Genomic DNA, 20,200 nt, shown 5'->3' with positions numbered 1-20,200 from the left:
CTCATGGGCCATAGAGTCAGGTAAGACAAAAAGACCAAATGACTGCCTTTTTCCTGAACAAATCTCTGCTACAAAGTAGCTATACCAATATTATATAAATTATATTTCCTAGTCTCTCCTACCTGTGCCTGAAGGCATTTCCTCATACCTCTTTGGAAAACATCATACCATTTAAAAACATCCCTGCTCTCACAGTCTTCTGCTTTATACCTTTCTCTCTCACACTCTCTGATGCTGCTGTGGCTGCCCATGGCTTACGATGCTAAAGAAGTGATATTAGCTTGTGTCTACGTAGCTTCGAAGCTTCCCTTTTCTCATGCACCAGCCTTTTACGCTTGCAGGGCCAATCCAAAACCCACTGAAATCAACACAGCAACTCCCCTCATCTTTGGCTAGCTTTGGCGCATACCCCAAATCCCCAGACGTACCAGTGTTTCTTGGAAATTTTTACTTTTTCACTTAATTGATCAGAACCTGGTGTGATTCTTCCAGTACTTTAGCACTGACTGTTCTGGAATAGCCTTTTCTATTCCAAATACCACTCTTCCTCTCATGTTTCACTTTAAACAGCTTCAGCTACTTAATATATAGAATTGGTCGGGCATAAATGCCAGAAACACACTATTTAAAAAGGTAACAGAAAGACAAGACAAATCAATTCACTGCAAAGTGAGATCCTTGCCAGGAAATTTCCACTAGCACCCAGTATTTTTAGCATTTAGAAAGCAAAACACAAAAACTAAGCAACATTATTTTGAAAGTTTTCACTTTTCATCTAATCCACCAGCTTCTGCTGAATATTTTATTGCCATGCTGCAACATATTTATAATTCATCTCATCATTTCTTCAAATTTGTTAAGGAAAGGAATTGTTATACCTGTACAATCCTCTGTAAATTCTTCTACGAAGACAAATGTTTTCTGGTCATATTAGTAAACACTAGAATTGTTGACTTCAAAAATATTTATTTATTATTGTTGCGATCACTTAACAAATGGAAAACGGGTCTAATAAGCCATGCTGTCTATTCATTGCTCTTTCTGAAATGAATTCCTCAACACTGGGAAGAGAAAAAGCATTTTCCTGTGGTTAAAGAAAGTCCAAATTGCATGTTTGAAATCTCTTCTAATAAAAAGAGCAAAGCAATAAGCGGATTATCTCTTTAAACATAGTATAGGAAGGCTGGAGGCCCTGGAGACAGTTTCCATAGCCTCTATCTCTGATGCATAGCAACATTATCTTCAACTAGAGAGGGTCCTATGACCCTGGAGCTCAATTTTAATTTGATCTTCTTCTTTAAAGAGGTTTCTATGATTCCTCTCAAGTTATGCTGCATATTCTTATTTTGGGTTGGTTTTGTTTGGTTGTTATTTTGTTGTTGTTTTTTAATCTGAGATAAAACAGCCTCAGCTTTTTGATCCACTGGTTTGATCGTGTTATATGGATATTTAATGTAACCTCTTCCCTATCAGAACTAGAATATGCATCAGCACAAATGGTAGGCAAGTGCCAGCTGTCAGGAGAGAGAAGAGCTTGGACAGGAAATTCACCCCTAGGGCCTCCCTCCTCCTTCCCGTCATTCTAAGTTTCAGAACTGGTCTACCTGGCCAAGTAACGTATGGGGGTGGGAGTAAAGGAGCCTTATACCCTTGTTGGGAAATACTGGCCAGCTGAAACAAAGGCAAACCTATTGGGTTTGGTGGGGCAGAGGTACCGTGCCTGCTCCCACAGAGGCTCAAAAGCCCAAGTGATAACAATGCCCATTGCTAAGAAGAACAGGAAATAGGGGAGCTTGAACATCTCTGGGCTGGAACCTGGCCCCTGACCCGCTTGGCTTATGCAGCCCCAGCAAGGGAGTTTCCTTGGGTTCCCACCTCCTTTGTTCCTCTTCCACGTTCTGGAAAGGGCACTGCCACTGAGACATGTTGCCAGGCAGGGATATTTTCTCTGTTTTCCTTTTCTCCATCTTTATCTCTGTCCGTGCATCCAGTCCTCACCGTATACTGCTGATATTGCTGAAGGGAAAGCATTTACTCAGAGGCACAGATTTGAGTCAACTGACTATGGTCACAGCAGGCATCTGTGACTACTTGATGGGATTAGCAGATTATGGGAAAGCATGTTTCACTGTGGGGTTCCCAAGAAAGGAAAAATGGGCAGGTGGATGCTTGGATCTCGGTTAAACTATGCATGAAGGCTGATGGCCATGTCAGGAAAGCCATAGGCACAGGATCAGATGGACTGCTGCAGGTCAGGAATGGAAGATCAAGTCAGCAAGCGGGGAGGTCTCTGGATTGTCCTATCATTTACAGAGGATTGAGATTTAAGTATTTCAGCCAGGCCAGGTGACAGAAACCCACACAGATCCCATCTGCACCATATCTAAGATATGTGTGAGTGCTTGACAAAAGCAGCTTTTCTTTTGCATCAAACAGCTTTGCTGCAAAATAGCTTTGCTGCATCAATGCAGACTGAGCCCCGGTGGGATTTTAACAGATCCATTCTGTTGTTAATGAAGGGCAGTTTAGAAGGAGCCGGGGAGGGGTTCGGGAGTCCCTCACAGCTGTGCCCTGAAGTCACTGTAGATCTCTGCAGAGAACTGGGTATGTAAGAGAGTAGTTCTGCCGTACGTAAAGATGTCTGGTCCACATAGGGTCAGATTTTCCCTGTTAGATATTCTCATACAACGTATCAGAGGATTCTTCCAGAGTTGCTTGCTTCTTAGGTGTCTGCAGAATGATGAAAAGAAGAAAAAAGAAATGGAGGAAAATTATTCAAAAGAAGATGAATTAATTCTTAATAAGCAGGCACTGACGTTTGTTCTGTTAGAAATGGCTATAAGTGATCTGCTGAAATGGAAGCCACTACAGTGAGAAATGTTGCTCTGCCAGAGATGAACGTGACTAATCCAGCCCAAGGGATAAAGATGCCTCCTTTACTTGTCACTCTTCCCCCAAAAAGCTGTCAGACAGGGAGGGGAGGGAAAATTGGACTTGGTAAAAAAATAAATCACTTTGGATTCTGTGAAGGAGGAATTCCCTGACCTCCTCAATCCTGTTTCTTCAACAGTTGAGTCTATTCCACACGACTGTTCCTTGTGTAGACAAGGTGCTGACAGACTGATATTTTAAGCGCTGTGTGGCACAGGCCTGCTGTAAGCAAGGTTACACAGCAAGTAGCTGAAATGCCACCGGATGAATGAAGCCCTACCTACACTACCATTTTCTCTGTTGCCACCACCAAAGGAAAACATTTTACAAAAGTGCGGGAGTGCAGGCACCTCCAAAGCATGCAGGATTAACCCCTCGCTACCCAAGCTGGCTGACAGTCCAGCACGACAGCATGCAAATGCTCTTGTTTCAGGGGCTCTCTGCCCTGCTTCCTTTTACAGCTCCCCCTCTATGCGCAGCATCCTGCAGCAAGGGCTGGCCTGGACTCTCCACAGCAGAATCAGCCACCGTTCAGCAGTCCCAGCTCCCACTCACAGGCCAAACCCACTGGCCCACAAGTCTCGCTCTTAGGGAAAACACCCTGTTATATTCTGGCACAGCCAGCTGGAAGATGAGTGTCCCAGGCGGTCACAGCCCAAGGTGACTGAGAGGGAAGCTGACCGAGGTGCTTGCAACAGTAGTGGAAAGTGCAGTCAAATTCTCCTGTGTAGACATCGTGGGGTCCTGCCACTCACACTCCTCTTCCTTCTGACCAGCACAAGAACTGAAGACACTTGATGGTGTCTGCTCTTGGTGTGAAAGCTCATCCCAGCCCCTCTCTTTGCTTTCTTCTCCTTTGTTTCTCCCATCTCTGCTTGGATCTTTATCCCACACTGGCTGAGACTACTAGTGCCAGGCCTACTCACACACAGATGCTCCTTTGCTCTTTGTTGCTTTGTTTCTGCTCTGTTTTACAGACCCACTGCCCCCAAAGCAGAGGTTGAGCGGTGATGTGGGCCATGCACAAGCAATTCAGCATAGCCCAAACAGCTCCACGGTAGGGGAAAAAACCCACACGTACTGCATCTCATCATCCAGACCAAATTGTTTCGAAGGGGGCAGCTGATAAAAGTACACAGAAGCATAACAGGACAGGGAAGAGGGATCAGGACCTACTGTTCTCCCTATCCAACTAATTCAAAATGTAGCCAGAACACAAAACCAGGGATGCTGTCTTTTCCAGTGCATATGATGCACTGGGGTATAAAGCAGTCTTTATAAAACAACCCATCCTTCCCCTCAACAATCAGATACCTGCCTTTGCTACCACCAACTGCTGTGGTGCCACGGCAGTAACTGCAGGAGGCCAGTGGCCTTGGGATCAGACCACATGGCAAGTAGCTCTGACACAGGGGAGGCCGCTTGATTTTAGACCACCTTTTCCTAAAGGTGGGAGTTGTGAAAATGCCTCAGACACTGGAAGACACTGTCCTTCATGAAACAGAGGGATGGTGCCAACTGAAGCTGGCACCACGCTCCATGCTGCATAGGCAACCTGGTGAACTCCCCACCAACAAGACATCAGTGGGAGGAAGCGGGAGACATTCTTCAGGAACGTTTTCCAACGTTAGAAGAATGAATGTATTTTTTTAAGCAGATAAGAGGTCTGGAGGGGGAAAAGAACAACAAAGTTCTGAGGACAGGAAGGAAATGTTCCCTGGGGTGCCTGATGCAAGCTTTGTCCCTATGAAACAGCTGATGCCTGCCAAAGGCAGGGTAGAGGGCTGTGTGGACCTCTGGTCTGCTTCATGTGGCCCCCACAACTGATCTGCACCTGCATATTCCAAGATGCAGCTACTTTCGCTAGGAGTGGATTTAGTTCCTTGTCTCTAACTCATAACTCCCAGCCCAGCAAGAAGATCCAAGCCCAAAATGTACCCACACTGCCTTTTCCTGAGTCCCAGAGCTGACAGAGACTGTATCAGCCCAGACTCCGTTCAGACCATTTTAGCTTCTGCCACCATGAAATGGCTCTCAGGTGCTTAATGCCAGTGAGATCACAGCTGTGTCCAGGGTCTATCCCCAGTGCAGAGATTCCTCTACCCCAGAGGACTTCTCAGCTGCCTAAATAATCTGGAAAGGGCAATAGTAGAGACCAGCATCTGGCCAATTCTCCATGAATATCTGTCCCATTCAGAGGGAGCAGCAACGCCAAACCCCTCAATGCCTTGCAGTGTACGTCATACAGCAAAGCATCTGCATGAAACTGGGACTGTCAGAACTGGTAGAGCTGCAGGAGCAAGGGCTCTGCCGGAAGAGGGAAGATAGCCTACATGTGCAGGCCAGCTGGCGAGTGGATGCCACGTCCCGTTTTCCCCTTTCGGTGGGACTGGAGACACACTTACTGCCTGCTAGGGCCATGGTGACCCTGTGGGTTTTCTTTCCCCAGGTGCCCAATGCATAAGGGAAGTCTCCAAGAACAGGGCCCCAGCCCTTACCTTCCCTGGAGGACTCTTTCTGGGTGACGGGTTGTTCATGTTGTTCTCAAGGACAGAATAGACATCAACTTGCTGCAAATCCAGGCACTACACAGGGAAGAGAGAAGAGAGCAGGGGTCAAATAAATTACTTAGGTTTAAGACAACTAATTGCCCACTGGGTTGTTTCCCATCTCATGCCTGACATTTTTTAGGAACCCCTGCCATCTCCAAAATTTTGAAGTTCCTGGCCCGAACTTGGGCAAAAAGAAAATCCTTTTCCCCTGAAATCTTTACAGTACCGCTGCATCATCTTCCTTTTTCAGGCTCACAGAGACAAGCTTTGACGTTACCTACCCTGTGTAAGGCAGTGGAGAACAATGCCAATGCCCCTGCCTCCCTCCACTCCAAACTGTCCCAGAATCCAGAATAAAGACCCCCCTGCCACATGAAAGGATATTGTGCACCATGGGGACCACAGGTAACCAGCAGTGCTCTGCATTGCCCAAGACCATTTAGGTGCCTGACACTCACAAGCTCTTGCTCAAGGTTATTCTGGGCACATAATAAGGGTGAGAAGAGAGGTAAGGCTGAGGTCTTGAAGCACAGGGGCTGTCGATAACGGGAAACCCTAAATCGGGCATGATTTCTATTTATTTTCTGGGTTTTTTTCCAAGCCAGAACTCTCCTTTCTTCTTAGAGTGAGCAAAGAATAATTAAAAAAATCAATGCACTCCCAGGCCCTCAAACATATCAGTGGTCCCACACAGCTACACAGAGAAACACACACGCACCCCACATGCGTATGCACCCACTGGTCCCCCAAGTAATTGTGTCACAGGAGATGCGTGTCAGTTTGAGTGATGTTACAGATCTGCCTGAAGGATCAAACATAACAATCAGGAGGACTTTTCCATGTGTGTTTCAAGGATGACAGCAGGTTGCCAAGGTGGCTGTTTCTCTGGCAACAGGAAGATGGGAGGAGCTCCAGCCCAAGAGGGGCAGATGGTATTAGTGGAGACACTGCAAAGGGAGCGAGGTGCCCTGCAACACAGTGAGGAGGACAAGCAAAACATGGAGGCTTGATTCTGGGGCTGCCAATCACCTGAACCCCCATAATTTCATCCGGACTTGCAAACACTCAGCATCTTTCGGGATCATGGCCAGCGGGACAGTGGTTTGAACAGGACCAGATGACAGAGGAGCAGCATTTGGGAGCAGGGCTTGGAACAAACAGGCACTCAGACAGGAGGGGGCCGCAGTGAACAGAACACCACATGGCTTTCCCATTCCCACTCCTCCGGGAACAGTCAAATTATTTCACCTGTCTGCTTTCCACTCCCAACAACCCGCTTGCCTACACAGACATTCCCAACTATTCGCATGTGCACATGCACACACAGAAAATCCCATTTCTCCGTCCTCTTTTTCAATTCTCTTTGTGATGCTGGCTCCCAGCAGCATGGCTCCATGTGCCCTTGGCAGGACAGGCAGCCTCTTTCACTGCTCTAGTCTGAAGCCACTCGCAAGCAAGAAGGATCCTTTTGCTGTTCAACCTCCAAAAAAGATTCCCTCCCTCCACAAGCTCTCTTCCCATGGAGGCTGTTGACAATGCTGGCCCTTTGCTGGCCAGTTGGAAAGCTGTTGTCTCCAACCGCCATTTGCAAATTAATTACTTTTACTTGGTCACTGACCACCTGCTGCTGTCACAGTGGAGGCACACAGGCCTCTCTCCTCCCTGCTGGCAGATGTCTTCCCATCCCCAAGCAGCTTCCTTGTTTCCCTTGCACTGGGAAAAGCTCCTGTGCTCTGGAACCTGCTGGCAACCACAGGAGGTCTGTTTGCTGCTCAAAAAGCTTGTTAGAAGTGTAAAGCAGATGAAGCGAGTCTCTCAGATTGTTATTTCCAAGCTGCTTGTTAACTAGGCAGCTAAGCTGGAAGACAGAGGAAAACACAGGTTTGGGTCTGGGCAGTGCAGTGAGGTAGAGCTGCTCCAGGGCTGCAGTAGGACAAAGACGTCTAGGAACACCTAGCAGTGTAGTGGGAACAAAGTGGGTGCCCAGCTGCGCCCTTATTACCAGGGCTTTTTGCTACCTGCTGCTTTTCCCTGTGTACACCCACCCCCATGAGGTAAACGGTGGCACCTGGAAGAGCCAGTGAGGAAGGCATTTGCTCCTAGGGATGTGCAGCAGGAACTCTAACCCTTCCCACACCAGGGGTGAGCCTTGCTGCTGTGTAGGGTAACACAGAGCATTTAAAGAGCTGCACCAGCCAGTTCCAAGCCCTTCCTTCTATGTCCTGTGCTGCCTCCTGCTGCTCCTGCTCCCAGCTCCAGGCCTGCAAGGACACTATGGTTCCCTGACCCGACTTTTTTGCAGACTCTGACCTCTTGCTTTCCCCCACAGACAGCACATCTGGCACATGCTGGCCTCCTGTCCCATCCCCTAATCTCTGACCTCCTTCTTTATCTCATCACTTGGAGTTACTTCTCACTTGTCCTTCTCTTTTCCTTGCCTTAGCTTATCCCAATGGTGACCGCAGATTTCTGCCCTCCCTGTGAATTAAGCACTAAGTGTTCAACACCCAATTTAACACCAACGGGTTTTCACAACGTACTTAATTTCAAATGCAGTTTGCAGGGCTGGGTTTACACCATGCAGAGTCCCAACAAAATTCAGCAGCAGGGCACCAGAGTCATGTTTCAAAGAAAGTAAGGTTTGTTGACTTTCAACTCCCCTCACCTGTCCTGAGGGCCCATCCAATGCAGGGTGCCCATCCCAGGGCTCTTGTCCTCTCTCCCCCATTAATGTCCCGGTTACACCTCGCAGCCCTGTACTCCCCCGCCTTCACCTAGCAGCCCGGCTCTCACCATGTACTGTGACTGCGGCGGGAGTTGCTGCTTCATGCCCAAATGAGTCACCTTGCAGCAGCTGCTCCACAATAAAGTAACCTCCAGCGGGCGGGCTCATACCCCCCAGCACACAGGAGACGGTCCGAGGCTGCTTGCAGCTCTGCCAAAGAGGGCTGAGCCACCTGCCCTGCACACCGGGCTGGCTGGGAGCCCTGCACAGCTGGCGTGTGGTTAATGGGCTCTGGGGGAAGGCTGACTGGGCCAGGTCCATTGGGCTCCTGCAAGCACAGGGACTCAGCCAGCTCCCGGGACTGCCTGTGCCTAAGGCTGGCTCTGCTGGCTTGCTGTGTTAGCCTTAGTGGGGCCTCCTGAACAGAGCAACATGATGAAACATGTAATTAAGATGGAGCTAAGGATGCATGACGAGGCCGACTGAGCGAAAAATGGATTTGATTTTTTTTTTTTGTCTCCTTGCAGAAATCATCCACTTCAGCAGGAAACTACCCATTTGGATTTTTATAAGCCTGAATTAAAAAGAAATTACTTGATACAAATGAAAAGGTTTATAACCTGCAACCTCCTTTACCCAAAGCATTGCTTTTTGCCCAGAATAGACATATCACATACAATACATAATGCTTTCTTTTAAACCTCCACTCCAAAAATTAAAGGGCCATAAAATGGTGCACCCCCACCTGCAAAATGAGAATGAGAAGGGGGCAGGCCCATCCTCTTGTTCTTCATATCTGCCCCCTATCAGGTCTCCTGCCTCCTTGGCAGAGCTTTACTCCTCTCTGTAGTACATTCTCCAGAGCTTCACTTTGTTTAGTTTAAATGATTAATGCAGCAAAGCTTACAGGTTTTCCTCAGAGAGACTTCTCCAGCCCTTATAGACCTCACAGTCAGAAAGGTTTCCTAATATTCAGGCAACATCCTTCTCTACTCACTTTCATTTTATTCCTCCTTGTTTGTCCCACAGATCACGGGGGAAAAAAAACACCTTCCCTTCTTAGCAGAGCAGCCCTCCCATGGGAGTAAAAGGAGAAAAAGGAATCCATTTTAAATGGAGCTGGATGGATTCTAAATGGGATTAGGGGTCATGGTTACTTGAGGTATCTGAGGTCTGGGCCTGACATTTCAGGAGAGCTACTCCAATCCTATTACCTATGATGCTGCAGCTACTGGGCTCGAGAAGTGGGAGCAGTCAGCATTCCCCAGTCTGAGGAATGGAAAAGGAGATCCTATGCAATGAAAAAGGAAATACTCCAAAAAAGAGACCCCCTTCACTTTCTTTCTGCCCTTTTCCCCCTGAGAGCTAGTCAGCCTGCTCAGGACTGCAGCGGCCTGTGACACTGACACTGGTGAAAGTGTCACAGCAGGAGCTCTAAACAGCTGGGGTTGTTGGGGGGAGCATTTCTCTCTGCCCCTTTCCTGAGCCATCATTCTCCAGCTGTGAAGGGCATGTCCTTGAGGCACTCTACAGTACAAAGTGGGGCTGAAATCCCCTCTTCCTTCTTGACTTTCTGGAGACCCTTCTACCTCTACCCCCAGGAATCCTCTCTGGCCCCACACTTGCTGCTCTGTGCTGCCACACTGCTGGCAAAGGGAAGGGTGCTGCCCAGCAGGGCATGGTGCAAGGCTTTGGCACTGAGGAGGCCACGAGTGTGACCAGGATGGAGACACGCAACATGCACAGTCCTGAGAAGAGCTAAGCAGGGCAGAACACAGGAGCAAGGCCACCAGTACAAGGCTGGTACGCAGATATTGCTTATGTTTCACATCATGATACTGGTGGTGCCTGTAGCATGGCAGAGTAGGGAAAGGAAGGGTTGTACCATGATGCGGACAGAAAGAACGGCGGGTGATTCTGGTACTCACATCATAGACAGGAGGTGGTGGTGGTGGAATGGCTGAAGGGGGCTGCGTTTCCACCTTCTGTCTCAGGATATTTAGCTGGTTCCTTCTAGGGCACAACACCTGCTCAGGACAAGATAGCGAATGACACATTTGGAGAAAACACCATCTCCCCAAAGATGAAGTGAACACAAATGTCATGTCAAAGCCAGCTGCTCGCGCACCCCCTGAGTGCTTCCACAGCAAAGAGTGCTGGCACTCTATGCACAATGTGGGTTTGTCCCTTTCCTCACCACAGGGTAAAATGGAGGAGTCTGATGACTTACACTGGAGCAGTGGAAAGGAGCACTGGGCTCTGTGCATACATAGAAATCACTTCCACCACTGAAACTTAGCTGGATGGAGGGTGTGAGTATTTAACAGTACACAACAATGCTGCGGGACAGGGAGTAAAGCAGGGCCCTGTTCAAAGTGTGTGTGGGAATTTCAGAGAGGCAAAACACAGTGACTTTTGTCAGGATTTGGCCAGGAAGCTTTTGTTAATATGCAGTCTAGAGAAGAGTGCCAGATGACCATTAATGATGACATACAATCAGTGATACCCTAACATGCAAGTCCAGCATGGAGTTGAAGGAAGAATGTCTCTTCCTCTGAAATGTTTCTTGCATCAGATGAATTCTCCTTGAACATGTTCCATTCATGCACACATAAGGGTTAGCCCTGCTCAGCAAGCCAGAGAGGAGGCACGAAAGGCAGAAGGCTTTGCTAAGTATCTCTGTTCTAATTCAGAAAGAAGTGGGATGATTATATTCACATCACATGAAAACGATGAACTGCTTTCCAGTCCATTAGTAACTAAGGAGGATGCTAAATAGCTTCTCTTAAAGATAAACATTTTTAAACCAGCAGGTCTGAGCAAGCTGTGGTGAGAAATATGGGCTGTGTTCTGCAGGAAGGCAAATGTAATGACTGCACAATCTCTTTGGGCCCCAAGGAGAGCCTGTAGGTCTGAGACTTGCTGGCCCACCTCAAAACCTAGAGATGCCAATCGGCAAGTCGTGACAGTGCCTCCCTCCTCATCCCCATGGAGATGCTGTCTAGGCAAGCAGACATGGGGGCCTGCCTCCAGCCTAGTCACTCTGCCGCTTACACTCCTTCCCCCTCCATCAGACTGCCTGCAAGGTAAGTCTCACAAGATTAGCAGGTCTGCCAACTGCTGCCATTCTGTTTTCAACCTCATGATCTCTGACTGTGTGTGCTGAAGCCTGACGGTCCCTGGAGTCGTAGGACTGTACCAGCAGCACAGCCTCCACATAAAAATGTATGCAGAGAGTCTGCTGTTGTGGCAGCAGAGAGCAGCTTGAAAGAGTAAATATGGGGCATACTCTACCTAGAAAACAACAATCCCCAAATTCCATTCTGAAAGACATCAGATTTTTTTAATCCAGTCTTGAGATCTCTGGAAGAATGCGGAGGGTGCTATTGGAACGCCTGAGGGTGGCAGTACTAGGAGCAGTAGGTTTTCCCCCCAAGCAACAGGGATTCCAGTATCACAACTCCAGAGTTTTTTACACAGGGCCCCTGTCTCATCCAGATCTTTCAGCCCTACTTTTGGCTTTTCTTCTCCTGCTCTCTACATCCTTTCTTCCCCACTCCTGGTTTCCCCTTTGCCCTCAGCTACTCATCCCAGCCTCCACTTCCTTATCTAGCTGGACCCAGCCTGTGCCACTAGTCTGCTCACCTGGGGGGCCTATCAGACCAGTCTGAACACCCTCCTCCAAGTTCCAGTGCTTCCTCACCCCAGATTCCCTCCCAAGGCTCCTTCTTCCAGTCTCACAGAATCACTGCTGTCGGAAGGTGCCTCTGGAGATTGTCTAGTCCAATCCCCCTCTGCTCAAAGCAGAGCCAACTAAAGCAGATTGCTCCTTGGGTCCTTGTCTCTGTCTTTTTCCAGTTAGTTGGGACTTCCACACAGGCTTCCTTGCGATCCTTGTCCTCATCTTCCCCTCTCACTCTGTCTCTTAATGTCTTCTCTGCCAAACACATGCCCAAGGCTCTGGTCCCCATGCCCTCCATGCTGCAGATTGTTTTCTTCTGTGGTGCCTGAGCCATGGCTCAGGAACACAATTGCACAGTCTCCCTGCAATCAGGTTGTGCCCTTGAACCAGAATAGCCCCCATCTTGAAAGAGGATTAGAAACAGGGAAAGTCCTGACCTCCTCCTGCCACCAGGGCTGCAACAGACTTGCTTGGGTGCATAGGACGTTACCTGTCTGACTGGCACCATGTGGAAAGGGGCTTCTTTAGACAACCGAGCTGCTAAATTGACAAGAGCCACGACTGAGCATGCACAAACTGCAATTTTGCAAAAACCCATCACAAGGCTATGTCTCCTTGAATATTTTCAGTGCCAACACACTGCTAGTGTGACTTCTTGCCCTGTGTCAGAACCTTGCTCTAAAGCAGAGCATGCCAGAGTCAAAATGATTACCAGAATTTCTTTAATGGACAAATCAATGACTCGTTTTGTCTTTCCTGTAATCTTTTTTCTCAGAAAGACTGAACTTAAAAAACCAAAATAAACCTGAGGCAGACACCCAGCATTGAAAATTTCAGCACGGGGACTTCCAATCCAGCCAAGTTAGAATCAAATGAAATAAATTCCTAGATCGGGTTGTGCCAGGTATTGCTTTTTATTTGGTTATAACTTGCCTTTCTTTTCCACAGAAGCAGAGCTGTTGCAGTGATGCTCAATGCAGCAAGAAGAGCGGTAAGGGTAATGAGGATTTCCCACCCATAAGAGGTCTCTATGTACCCTGTACCTGTAACAAAGGCAGCGAAAAATTCAGTGTGAGCGGAAGTTACAATCCGGCTGCATTTTTATCCCTGGAAAGAGCCTTGAGAGAACTAAAATACAGAAGCAGTGCAGAATATGGTGGCACAAATGCACACACCCTTAAAAACCTAGTCTGACTGAAGAGAGAGCAGGGTGCAGCTGAAGACTCAGGCAAAAGAGACAGGATACAAGCAGCTGCACTTCATGTAGATTAGAGGGAGGTGGCATAACTATGAGAGCCAAGAAAGGTAGTAGGTAGAGGCCAGCAAAGGTCTTTAGTGATAGGGGCAGAAAGACAGATGATAGAAAGCACGCAGGCCACACAAACTAGCAGGGTGAGTAGTGCAGACATACTGTGACCAGTGTAGCAAAGCTGTTTCGTCATGGCTCTTTGCACGTACACTTTCTAAGAAGTTTTTCATATCCAGCATTCAGTAATGCAAATCCAGCCAGTCAGCAGCATGCATGTCCTTATCACTTTTCTATAACATTCCTCTTATCTTGGCATGAAGCTCTCCCTTGCTTTCCAGTCTGCACATTTACGGAACAGCCAACACCTTGTACCACATGGAAAAAGGGGAGGGATTACGGTGAACCCCTTATCTGTTTGTGAGCCCCTAACAGTGAGTGCCTAACCTGTACATCTGATTACAGCAAGCACCCTAACCACTGACCTTGTGTTCAACGGTCTCTGTCGCACTGCTAAAAGCCAAACCGCACTGTCTTCTGAACACTGACACCTAAAAGCACCCTCTGACCCAATGCCCAGGCTCCCTGGTTAGACCCTGACTTTAAGCCCGCTGTTCCCAGGAGGCTGCAGCAGGGCAGACAAAAATTACTGCATCTTCATGTCCCCATCTGTGCATTGGGAACAGTAGCACAGGTCACCTGTGTAAAGTGCATTCAACTCTGATGGCATTAAACGTTGGGCATAAAGTATTATTCCCACCTGACTTCATAGTGTGTCTGTGTAAAGGAAAAGAAGAGCAAAGATCATCTTTTCATAGCCAGATTCAGCTGACGTTTAGCCACCTACCCTTCCTTTCTGGTTCTTTACTTACCTCTAGCAAGGACAAACACTCCCTTTCCCATTTTCTGGATGTCATTCCATTTGACCTCGCAGTAGTATGTGCCAGTAGAAGAGGTGTTTTCAAGTGGCATGATTCTGTGGTCATAAGATATGGTAGCAGTCTTATTCTCTTTTCCAGAAGGGATGTCTACTTTTTCTGACTTACTACAGATGGATATTTTCTGGCCCAGTGAATTAATCCAGTAATAGAAGATTGAAAATTTGGTGTATTTCGGCATGTAAGGGAAGGTAACTTTACAGGGGATGGATATTCCTTCCTTGAGCAGTGCAACCTGGATTGGAGGTATCTGCTGTACATCGACATTTCCCCCTGTAAGGGTAATAATTGTTAGCAGTCACCGAACATCACTTTGAGTCAGGAAGGGACTGCTGCCCCAAAGACAGGATCACACAGTGAAAATAACCCTATGTCAGGAAGCACGCCCGTAGCACGCAGTGTTGGCCCTTGTCAGAGATTGATTGATTCAGACCATGTGCCCTGTGTCATCTGCCACATCTCTTAGGTAATGGCTGTGTGATTTGCAATAGCCTGTTGCATTCACAGGCTTCCCCGTTTCCCTTGTGAGCTCCTCTGTACAATGCCAGCATGCAGAAAGACAGGAAATGAAGCAGGAAGTGAACTGATTTTGCAGTGGTGTGAGACTGTATTTACAGCGGATGAATAGAAAGCGATTTTCCAAGACAAACGCTAGCTGGACATCTGAAACTCCTGAGTTACAAACCTCCACTTGGGCATCTATGCGTGGCAATGTGATGACTGCGCCAGTGAAGATGCTGTATGCAAGCAGGTGTTATCAGTGGGACTGTGTATTTCTGAAACATGAGTAAGGAAGGAAATTGCATATTCTGTACAGGGGCCAGCACCGGGGCCATGAGAAATAACACACAGCTTAATCACTCCCAACTTTTGCTGCTGTAAATGGGCAGAAAAGCACAAGACTCGATGGTAGATATGAGAACTATCTGCAGAAGACTGCAGATCTTAAGTATCTATATGTGACAGTATCTTAGGCAGAGAGATGGGAGATCATGCCCTTCATGTGCTTCCCCCTTACACAGACAGGGCTGTTGAAAGTGATCTATCACTGCAGACAATTATGTCAGGACTTACAAGAGAGGATGAATAAGCACAGATGGGGAACCACACCATAGTTCACTCCCTGTTTTGTTTAACAAAAAATAAAAAACTAAGAGTGAGCCACAGGCTAGTAAGGAGCCTGGGGTACGGGACCTCTTTGGCTTCCCAGCCAAATCTAGGTTTAACATCAGGCAGCCTCTGGATCTATTTGTTCGGCAGCTGACATAACACCATATATAAAGCAACTTAAGAAGAGACCCATGCAAACCATTGTTGTCCTTAAAAAAGGGAACTGGAAACTAACACACGAGTCTTCTTACAAGATGAAAGATTCTTTCAGAGACATGGAAATAGAAGGGGGAAAAAAAAGTAGAGAGAGAAGTAGGGGATGGGCGGGCTTTTCCATTCATGCTTTTGATGGGATTCCCTGGGGTTCTGCATCTATGAACAGGCCCATAACAAGGCATTAAAGCTGTCCCAGAGCACAGCCAGGCTTGCTTTCCTGTCATGGTGCACTAACGCTGCATTGCAACAGTAGCAGCATCTCTGCACAGCAGGACTGGGCATCGGAAAAGGCGATGCAGGAGTTAGTGTTGCTGAATGCTGAGCACTGAGGAAGCATTGTGGGGGGCAATAGTGGAGGGAGGGCAGGGCCACTCTCCAGAAAAGACTGTTGGGAAGTAACATCCGTTAAGGAAAATCCTCTACAGATGACATAGCCAGGGACAATAGCCTGAGAGTAAGGAAGAGCTTAGGCTACATCACTAGAAAAATGTTCTTAGCTGTAAAAGCAACCAAGATACAGTACAGTCCTAAGGGAAATGCTCATTCCTTGTGACTGCACAGTCCTGTGTACACTAGATACAATATTATGGAAAGATGGTAACAGAAAATCCTGCAGACACTGCAAGAGTGATAACCTGAGTGGTCTTTTCTGGGCCTTATTTTCTAGAAAAATTCATCATTCATCATGCTTTTCCTCATCTCTACCCAGCAGAACACACATGAATATAGTTTCTATACAAGACATGGCTAAACACTGCTGTAACAAAACAGAGGAGAGATCCATTTTCTTACAGTTTCCCAGAAGCCATTAGCTTGAGAAGAACATGCCAGGGAAAAAGCCAAACCATTTTATTTAGGTTATCTAACCCTTCTCCCATGTTCCTCCTTTCTTGAGGATTCTCTCTCTCAGCTTTGAAATGCTTAAAAGACAGAAATAGCAGCAGCGTGCAAATTCCTAGAGGGAATCTCTGGAAATTAGCAAAAGATAGCAGCTGGAAGTGCTCTAATATGAACAAACGTGAGAGTAAACAAAAGGAATAAAAAAAACCATTTTTTTTTTACCTCCACATTGAAGCAACCAAAGAAACAGGAAGATGACTTTTAGATTAGAGGCCATGATGGGGGTCAAAGGCTGTAAGAAAGCAACCAGACATGAAGATCCAAAAGGCAAAAGAAATGGGGGCTTGTCAGGTATTTCCACACCCAGGGCAGCTGGTTGAGTCCCTCCCGTTTGCGAAAGGACGAGCGGGATGGACACACACAGCTTTGGCAAGCTGTTCCTGGCAGATGCAGGCTCTTCTGCTTTTTGGTCAGACTCCTCCCCGCACCAGGGTTCATTTCACTGTACTATTATGATGGTGTTACACTTAGCAGTGGGTGTCCAAAGATTAGACCATAAGCTCTTTAATGCGTATAGCTTTGTCTTCCGATGACTGTAAAATATCACATTCATTTAAAGCAAACTTTGTCACCTTCCGCAGTGACTGAAGCTCCATGTTGGAATATGGAAAAAAAGTGCTTTGACTGATGCAGATTGAGGCCATTTGAGGTGAATGTGGTCAAATTCAGGGTAGGGTTCAACTGACTCTGGAGCAATGGAGAAGCTTAAAAGTGGCACAGTGAGATTTTTACCATAATTTTGCAAGGATTTGTTTACACAGTTGTTTTGGAACAGCTATTCCTGATTATCTCACTGCATGGAACTTCCAGGTTTTGGGATAAGGTCATCTTACTTCGAATTATCTTAATCAAGTACTTTGTTCACATGGGGAAGCTACTGAGCAGTGCCACAGGGTGTGGGTTCAGCGCAGAGTAGCACCATCAAACTCCTTCTTTATGTGAACACTCAAGTGTGGGACCACCTGTTTTGCCTTCAACATGGAAAACAAGTACCCACATCAGCAGTCAGTACAGAGGAACGGCTCCACTGTACTCCTGACTGCACAAAACTTCCCTCCACAGCCAAGCCCTCCACTAGGTCACTTCAGAGGAAGGCACTCTTATTCCAGAAGTGAGAACAACCAGACAGCAAATTCATTCCCAACAGCTGAGATGTCTCAGATCCACACAGCTTTGCAATGCAGGCAAGCCCTAAGAAATCTATTGTAGGGAAATCTAAGGAGAGCCCTTTGAAGAAGAAAACCTTCTTTTTGTGGGAGGATCCTGCTGCCTATACTCATGAAGAGTCTTTGATTTCAGCAAAAGCTTGTTTTTAGCTAAGACATCTGCAATGTAACAGCTGAGCAGCATCTGACTCAAAAATAACCCTGATGTCTGGGAGGTCTTCACTTCTCTCTAGGCAGCTTCCTCCTTTCGCACTTCTCATGAGACATTTGCACTGTCTACAAGAAAGCACTTTGCTGCAATTTCAAGGGTGCCCATTCACACAGGGTGCTGTGCTGTGGAGACGTGGGGGATGGCCATGCGGCAAAAGACCTAAGAAGGTAGACGAGCCTGCAAACTGCGTGTTGTCAAAATCACTCTCTGTCGGTTGTTTTATCCCTCCAGAGTTTGTAGGAGCAAGGCTGGCTCCAAAGCAACCATTGGTTTACAGCCTTTTTCCTCCTATTCAGGCTGGGACAAGTCCTCAGGAAGAAGTGGTCTTGACACAAGCGGTGGCATGCAGCTGCGGCCACTGCGGCCCCCTGAGCCCAGGGATGGCTCTGGTACCTTGCTGAGAGCCCTAACAGATGGAGAGACGAGCAAGTGGTTTTGTGTGGCTGTGCAAGGCTGGTGGAGCAGCTGCACTCCTCCAGGGAAGGTTTAGCTCAGATTAGCCAAAACTAACTCTGTTCCCCAAGACATGCCGACGTGAGCTGCATGGGGCTGGCCTCAGCTGGAAATCGCTCCTCACAGGTCTTAACACTGAGCAGCAAGGACAATCAAGAACAGTAACAAGACACTTGGGGCCCACTTGGTATTTCAGATATGTAGGCACAGATCAGGCAGCTGTGGCTCTGGGGGGCTGTGGGGTCACAACAGTGCTCGGCAGCATTTCTCAGGCCTGAATGGCATCTCAAGGTAGTTGGGGCAGGGAGGGAGAAGTGGGGGCAGGGGCTTACTACCCTCCTGCTGACCAGTGAGGCCTTCCTTCACTCTTATATCACACTCATCCCCACGGTAGCGCACAGCTTTGCAATTTCCAGCATTGATGTATTTCTAGAGAACAGAACATGCTGCTCCTGTCAGTGATGTGTTTTAACTGTTATCAGCATTTATCTGCTTCAGGAATTCAGAGCGATAAGTGGATTAAGTGCGGTAGGTTTGTAGGGCTGTGAGGTCAACATCGTCCTTCCGTCCTTTCCCTTCTCTTCCTACAAACAACCCTGTTGCCACTCTAAATGCCAAGTCCTACAAATATCGCTGTCTGAAATTTAGAAAAAAATATATAGATCTAGCATTTCAAAAGAGATCACACCTAAGACTCAGCTGTGGGATTAGAGTCACGGCCAGGCCAGAAATACATTCACTGCTGGGATTTGCTATGGTACAGCTTGCTGAAAAGAAATGGCTTTGAAATGACTACCCAGCAGCTATTAACTGCGAGACAGGATGACATTCTGTTCCTTAGAGCCTAAAGGGAGCCTGAATCTTTGAATGTTAAATTCTAATTCAATTTGGTCTGGGGATTCTGGACTGGGTTTTAACCCTGGAGACATAAATGGGAGGAAGATGAGGAAAAGCTGGGGAGTTGTGTGTTTCTATTACCAGCTTGTAGCAAGGCTGAACTGATCCCCCTGAAACTTAGGTGGAACTAACCAGGATACCTGTGCCAACAGAAATAAATTACAATGCTCCAAAGGAATAGGTCATTGTATGACCTTCATTCATGCATTATACAGTACACTGCTGCACGTGAGCTGGTCCCTGCAGCATGACAAGGAGGGAACCACCTGTCCAGCTGTAGCCCCGCCACAGCACAGACTGGCCAGGATGCGTATGGCTTGGTCCGCGAATGCTGGTCACTTTCTGAGACTAAATACAGGATTGGGCTAGGTGATAGCAACAGTTTCTTCTTGTAGCTGGAAAGCGGCCATTAATTTCACTCAAGCACTGTTAAAAGCCTGCAACAGTCACCAGCATTCCCAACTATGAGGAAAAGCACATTGTTCTGGTGTGCACGAACAACAACAAGTTTGGGCAAGTGCTGAACCTACCAGAATTGCCTGTTCACAGCTGTGTTCAATGTATACCCCACAAGTTAAGGCACACACACATGTGCTTCTACAACCAACTCCAGGGAAAGCAATTATTCAAACAAAAAGGCTGCTGCTAGTCAAGGCAAAAGCAATGCTGCAGGGACCACAACAAAGCCTCTTTATTCCTGAAGCGTTTAACACCACAACCATGCAAAAGAGAAACAGCGCTTGGCACAGAGAAGAGCTGCAGCAACTCAACGAGCCTGATTGCAGAAAGCGCTTCAGAGCATTCCCCAGCACGGCAGCTCCAGATTTGCTGCCTTGCCAGAGACCAGCTCAATCCCCCATTGCTGGAAAGCCAGCCAGTGGCAACACACACACCTCTGAGGATTCACAATCTCTTTGACTCCTCTAACCCCAGACTCTGAGGTGTACAGTTTCCTTCTGTCTGACAGCAGGAGTGGTAGGAGAGCCAGCGCGAGCAGGGCCGTACCTCTGCCAGCATTTTTACCACTGTTGTGTGTCGAGTGCCTCTCAGCAGGGCTGGATGATGCCGAGGTAAAAGCTGCCAATGCCCTTGCTACATTTCTACCCGTTGAACTGCTCTAGGGAACAGAACAATCAGCAACTCGAGGGGAAACCAGAAAAAGAAAGGTGTTGA

At 47.5% G+C, this 20,200-nt stretch overlaps 1 protein-coding gene across 2 annotated transcripts; it reads right to left on the bottom strand.

Moving 5' to 3' along the window:
• Window positions 1-768: 768 nt before the first annotated feature.
• Window positions 769-17,284, bottom strand: NFAM1 (NFAT activating protein with ITAM motif 1). 2 transcript variants are annotated; one of them, XM_009923275.2, is made up of 6 exons: window positions 16,463-17,284; window positions 14,009-14,347; window positions 12,824-12,933; window positions 10,137-10,235; window positions 5,430-5,516; window positions 769-2,730 (listed from the first exon to the last, which is right to left on the bottom strand). In XM_009923275.2, the coding sequence occupies exons 1-6, from the start codon at window positions 16,515-16,517 to the stop codon at window positions 2,671-2,673; spliced, it is 750 nt and encodes a 249-aa protein (XP_009921577.2). In that variant the 5' UTR covers window positions 16,518-17,284; the 3' UTR covers window positions 769-2,670. The 2 variants fall into 2 exon arrangements, with proteins under 2 accessions (XP_009921577.2, XP_009921578.2); XM_009923276.2 differs by lacking the exon at window positions 10,137-10,235.
• Between the last annotated feature and the right edge of the window lie 2,916 nt (window positions 17,285-20,200).

This window comes from Haliaeetus albicilla, chromosome 19 (assembly GCF_947461875.1).
Source record: "Haliaeetus albicilla chromosome 19, bHalAlb1.1, whole genome shotgun sequence".
Lineage (NCBI taxonomy): Eukaryota > Metazoa > Chordata > Aves > Accipitriformes > Accipitridae > Haliaeetus > Haliaeetus albicilla.
The sequence above is the reverse complement of the archived record's forward strand: the minus strand, read 5'-3'. Positions and strand labels throughout refer to the sequence as shown.

Excerpts from the sequence above, each read along its gene's own strand:
- NFAM1 (XM_009923275.2), bottom strand. The coding sequence starts at position 16,517 with ATGGCCTCTAATCTAAAAGTCATCTTCCTGTTTCTTTGGTTGCTTCAA. Across the intron at positions 14,348-16,462 it reads TTGGTTGCTTCAATGTGGAG|GGGGAAATGTCGATGTACAG; the intron begins GTAAAAAAAAAA and ends TTACCCTTACAG. Across the intron at positions 12,934-14,008 it reads AGTGTTTGTCCTTGCTAGAG|GTACAGGGTACATAGAGACC; the intron begins GTAAGTAAAGAA and ends CCTTTGTTACAG.